Below are 6,000 nucleotides of genomic sequence, written 5' to 3'. Positions count from 1 at the left end.
CAACGAGGCGCTGGAGCACATTGCTAAAGCCGAGAAATAGTAAATACGGCGGCCGCCCGCGGTTCACTACGTATTTGTTTTGCTTCTTGACTTAATGTCTTGTTCGTTATTTATTGCGTGCGTATGACGTTGCTTCTGCACGCGCTGAGGCTCCCGGGGAGGGCGGGGTGATGCGGCGTCGTGTGTTTAGTCTGTGAGGCAGGGGTGAGAGTCCACGCGGGAGAGGGGAGCCTTGATCTGTTCTATGGCGTTGCATTCGTTTTGGGATCGGGGCGGCGCCGCTGCTGGCATAGGAGGATCCGCAGTCTCAGCTGGGAATTGTCCGGCTGCTGCAGTTATTTTTGCCAGTTGATTGCTTCAGCTTTTCTGACCTGAGATAACGAAAATGTCCTAGTGTGTACATGTTTGGACTGTTTTCTTTTACTTTGCCCCCCCCCCCCCCCCCCGTCAGCAGTTTTACACGTTGAAAACTGTGTACGTTGATTTTTGGGCAATGAGAGGAGTTATAGGGAAAGGATGCAGTAGTGGTAGCCGGGGGATTAGTTCAGGATTATGTTTGGGAAGATAATTTTGCGAACTTTATTATATTTAACAAGATTTCAAAATATACAACAGAATATATTTCGAAGAAGTATAATGTTCTGTAACAGACTTTACTCAACTTCTTACACAAAATGATCAATGCAAATAACAATGGCACTAGTGTCTAGTAGCCCTTGATTTAGGAGAAACAAAGTGGCAATAAGAAAAAAAAAATCTGTTAAGAAGTAACAGTTTACAATGACAGTAAATCTTAGAAGTGCTCTACAGATGAGAACAGCCCTCCGTCCTGTCTAAAATCACACAAAGATGTGCTTTAAGAAGGAGAGCCAATCGCTGCTTTTGAGGTCTTTATGCTGCAGGAAATATCTTAATTGTTATGGTAGCTTTTCAGAGATGCAGAGCTCATAGTAAAGTTGACAGGTTGGAGAAGTTTAGCTTCCACTGTTAAACAAACAAAAAAAAAGACAGGCTTCTTGTGTTCCAATATTGTTATCCTTCACTAAGCTGAAACAGTTGGCAGATTTCAGTATTTTCTGTTTTTCTTTTGGATTGAAATTTTGTAGTGTTTTAATCATTGCATTTGTCTTATGGAAAACTAGTCCTTTGTAGATTGTAATTTATTTTTTTTTGGACTGACAAAAAGAATAATCTAATGGTAGTAAATGAGTTGTCAAGATCACAGCCGAAAAGGGGCCTGTGTGGTGTCAAGTTCATATACATCTTTGCGACATAGTCTTATATTGGTCACTGACCATCCAGGACTGACCGAGGCATGTGGTTGGTTTCAGGGCCATACCTTTGAGACATGAGTTGGAGTCTCAGGGTTGAGGCCCCCAACCAAGTAGCTAAGGCAGCCAGGTAAGAACAGAGTGAGGATTTTGTTTCCAGGCATAGGCAAACACTAGGGTCAGGGAATGTGGGCAAAAGCCAGGTCAGGATACCAGAAATCAAACAGGGAGCCATAGTCACCGGACTTTGAGTTTTTGTCAGCAGATGGCTTTATGTCTACTACTGCAGGCTTGTCTGTTTACCTGGCTCCTCACTTAGCTGTCTCCAGTGTTGAAAATTGCTAGTTCAAGACCTAGTGAATCGGATAGCATCCAATAAAAAGTACCACAACCTACAAGGAAATTTTCCAGTTACTGAATGGCAAATAGCTTTCTAAAAATGTATATGTTGGGTAATATTTGTAGAGATAGTATTTTATTTTTGGCACATTCATAGGGTAAATCAATTTTGTTTGAGGACTTCATTCCCTATAAGCTCTGTTGGTGTGTGCATTTGCAGTACAAATACCATGAAACACTTTCAGCATCTTCTTTGTTTAGAGCAGTGGTCCCCCAACCCTGTCCTGGGGGCCCACCAGCCAGATGGGTTTTCAGGATATCCACAATGAATATGCATGAGAGAAAATGTGTATGCACTGCCTCCATAACATGGAAATTTTCTCTCATGTATATTCATTATGGATATCCTGAAAACCCAACTGGCTGGTGGGCCCCCAGGACAGGGTTGCGGACCACTGATTTACAGGGCTGCATGGAAGCATTGAGGTGTTTGACAATAGTGAGGGTTGCATATTGCGGGATGATAGTTGACTATAGAGGGAAAGGGTGTATAAAGGCAAGAAAAGTTTATTTTGGGGGAGGGGGTGGTGAGGTGCTTGGTGAACGTATTTCTTCCTTGGAGGAGTTTTTGAATCCCTAGTTATTGTGGCAGATCATGTAAAAGACCTTGGAAGCCCAAATGTACAATTGGCAAACTATTTTGTACCACCTGCAGTGTCAGTGATCCAGCGGGATTGTATTTGCATGGAGTTTCTGTTGGGTACACAAAGACATAGAATGAAATGACACTATTCCTCATCGTCCGGCCAGAAAAGTGGGATATGTCCTTCATCCAGCAGATGGAGGCAGAAACAAAGCTCAGAGCTAGCTGACTTTCACTTCCCTATAAGGATCTGGTGCTGCCTTCAGCTTTTCAGTATTTTTCTCTGCCTCAGCAGATGTGCAGACTTGTCAACTTGTGCTATGAGTAGCTGCTCTCGAGAAGGCTTTAAGCCCGGTTTTCAAGGTAGAACATAGGCCAAGTCCTGGGGGTGCTCATACGGCTTGCCCTTCCCTCTTGGGAACTGACTTCAGGGGGTCTGAGTTCCTGCACCAGTGAGCCAAGCACTGGGAGGGGGATTCCCAGTAGCTTTCCCTTTTTGGGTTCAGCAGCTGTGGATCAGATTCCTAGGATAACATTTCCCTAGTAGAGTGGGCTTCCAGGGCAACAGGCCAGACAAAGGGCAGGAGATCGCTCTGGGACCCCCCGCTGGATCCCCAGGGACTTTTGGCCAGCTTGGGGGGGCCTCCTGACCCCCCAAGACTTGCCAAACGTCCCTGGGCCTCCTGACCCCCCCCCCCCCCCAAGACTTGCCAAAAGTCCCTGGGGGTCCAGCGGGGGTCTGGGAGCGATCTCTGCTGCCAGTAATCAAAATGGCACCGATAGCCTTTGCCCATACTATGTCACAGGGGCTACCGGTGCCATTGGTCAGCCCCTGTCACATGGCAGGAGCACAAGATGGCACCAATGCCCATGTGACAGGGGCTGACCAATGCCACCGGTAGCCCCTGTGAAATAGGTCAGAGGCTATCGGCACCATTTTGAGCGAGGCAGGCACGCACGCCGGGCTCGGAGGGACAAATCACTCGCGGGATCCCACTGGACCACCAGGGATGTTAGTAAGTCTTGGGGAGGGATGTGGATGGTGGTGGTGGTGGTGGTGGTGGTGGTGGGGGGGGGGGGGGGGGGGGTGGTGTGGTTGTATTATAGTTAATTGTAATGCTTGGGGTGGTTTTTAATTTAAAAAAATAAAATGTGCCCCTCCCCCCCGTACAAACCCGAAAAACGGATTTTCCCCGAAGTTCGGGGCCCCCGATCCACGATGAATTAGGCAATTTTGTTGAAATTGCCTAATTCGTGATAAATGATTGCAATCTCTAGCCAAAATGCCAAAAATACAAAAGGTGTTGATAACTAAATCAATGCTCTTCACCAACTCAGTAAAGAATATATCTCTGTTATCAAAACCACATCAGCAAGCCTGACTACGTGCTTAGTGTAGATCTAAGCCGTCTGGTCTTTTCTATCATTTGCGGTTCGGTGGATTATAGAGAGGCACCAGAGATGCTTTAAAGTAATCTTAAATGAAACTGTCTGTCTGTGCCCATCAGATGATATCTTACAAATGGTAGTATCTTTATAATTGACGCTCTATAATCCACCGATCCGCAAATGATAGAAAAGACCCGACGGCTTAGATCTACACTAAGCACGTCGTCAGGCTTGCTGATGCGGTTTTGATAACATAGAGATATAGTCAATACAGTCTGCCAGGCATGAAAGCAGGCAGACATCAAGTAAAAAGATACACCCTGCTACAATCTAGACTGTCTGGGTTCCCAGGTTCAGGCTGGCACCTCATGGGAGAGAGCTGCGTGATGGTGCAATTTGGCCTGGCTTGTGCTGCTTTACAGCCAGTTAACCCTGTAATCCAATTTCAGGCAATCAAATGAACTCAGTAATTGGCTGTACAAGTTCTGAAATTGTCACAGCTGTGAGAAATCTCTTTGCTGATAGTGGAGCTGCTGACTTGCAACTGGCAGGCAAGGCTAATTAGGAGGTGCAGAACAATCAGAACGCAGCTCTAAGAACCTATTGTGAGCAAAGGTCTTATGTCCTACAGAAAATCCTCATGTCTCCAAAGAAGAAAGGGGACCTTAAGGTGTCCTGCCCGCAGATAGAGACACCAGAAAAAAAAGCTCAAAGCCGACTTCACTCCCTTCTATAAAGGTCTGGTGCTGCCTTCAGCTCTTCAGATATCTTATCTTGTATATCTCACTGCAGCTACAAGGCTCTCCCCTTGTGGTAAAAAGGCCTCCCTATGCATATAGATCTTGCTCCTCCTTTAGTCAAGTATAAATTACAACATATGGGTAATTTACAGGTATTGTTCATACATGAATAAACATACAATGTATACCTGTTTCTATTTCCAACAATATTTATTCCTTTATTACAAACATATCTTTAAAAACAATTTATATATTTCACATCCACTCATCCACTCATATCACATTCATTCACCAATGACAATACAATAATATTTATTGCACATATCCCTACACTCTAAAAATACAATATTTATTTCATTTTTATGATAACCAACAATTTCCTTTTTAATCCGATTTTTTTCATATAAATCACCTATTTTGTCAAAATCTTCCCTACTGTTATACAAAATTTATCTTATTTTTCTAAATTTACCCTGCTTTTCAAAGTTCCCTCCTAATTTCTCTTTGTTTCTCAAAAAACTCCAGACAAGAGACTCCTGTTTCACCCGATGGTTTCCTCAGGGGATCACTATATAACAGTTATTTTTTTTCTTTCACTGTTAGGGAACATCCAATCATCTGGTAACTTCTGTTGTTCTTTATGCTCATGCAGGGAACATTCAACTTCACTTCTTAATTGAACTGTCAATCTTCATCAACCTATTCTTTTCAATACACAAATAGACTAATCCCTATTAAACCCTTTAAAACATTTTACACACACACCATATTTATTCATATTTATATTAATATCCATTTTTTCAAGACACAATTGACAATTGTTGGTTATATAAAAATGAAATATTGTATTTTTAGATTGTAGGGGTATGTGCAATAAATATTGATTTGTCATTGGTGAATGAATGTAGTATGAGTGGATGTGAAATATATAAATTGTTTTTAATGATATGTTTGTAATGAAGGTATAAATATTGTTGGAAATAGAAACATATATTGTATGTTTATTCATGTATGAACAATACCTGTAAATTACCCATATGTTATAATTTATAATTGAACAATAATCCCAACCAATGTACTGGTGTATGCTATAAAGCACCCTATTACCGGCAAACTTTTGTTAGACCCTCTATTCACGAGTAGGCATAAATCAATCCGTCTCGTTTCTCATAAGAGGTCTGATTACTTTTAATTTTAATCACATATATATTTTGTTTGAATTTCAAATTATCTTTAAAAACAGTCCCGACAAAAATTCATGGGGAAAATTCCCAACCAATAAATCACATGGATGATATTTAGGCAAATACTTATCCACGATGAATAGGTCCCAAACGTCCCGACATGGCCATGTTTCGGACCGAAGTCCTGCTTCAGGGGAATAGCTGGAAAATGGACTCCAATTCAACGGAAAACGTCCATCCTTTGCTCAAGAAGTTCCATCAAAGCGGTTTAATCCGTGCATATCCTTTTCTGAATGCGAGCTGTATTTCAACCCGCCAACTTTAACAAATGGCGACAAAACCGGAACCTTTTATATCTCTTCCGGAAACCCTAGAACTAGAGCAGGTTTCCGGAAGAGGAATATAAAAGGTTCCGGTTTTGTCGCCATTTGTTA

The 6,000-nt window shown here is 42.5% G+C and overlaps 1 protein-coding gene across 1 annotated transcript in view; it reads left to right on the top strand.

Moving 5' to 3' along the window:
• Nucleotides 1-269: 269 nt before the first annotated feature.
• Nucleotides 270-6,000, top strand: part of NAPG (NSF attachment protein gamma) — a 116,657-nt gene continuing 110,926 nt past the window's right edge. The window contains exon 1 of the mRNA XM_029590982.1: nucleotides 270-393. Within this exon, the coding sequence (XP_029446842.1) occupies nucleotides 386-393 (8 nt within the window). The 5' untranslated portion in view covers nucleotides 270-385. The remainder of the gene's footprint in view (nucleotides 394-6,000) is intronic.

The sequence above is a fragment of the Rhinatrema bivittatum genome, chromosome 2 (assembly GCF_901001135.1).
Source record: "Rhinatrema bivittatum chromosome 2, aRhiBiv1.1, whole genome shotgun sequence".
NCBI lineage: Eukaryota > Metazoa > Chordata > Amphibia > Gymnophiona > Rhinatrematidae > Rhinatrema > Rhinatrema bivittatum.
Note: the sequence above shows the minus strand (reverse complement) of the source record. Positions and strands in the feature narration are given on the sequence as shown.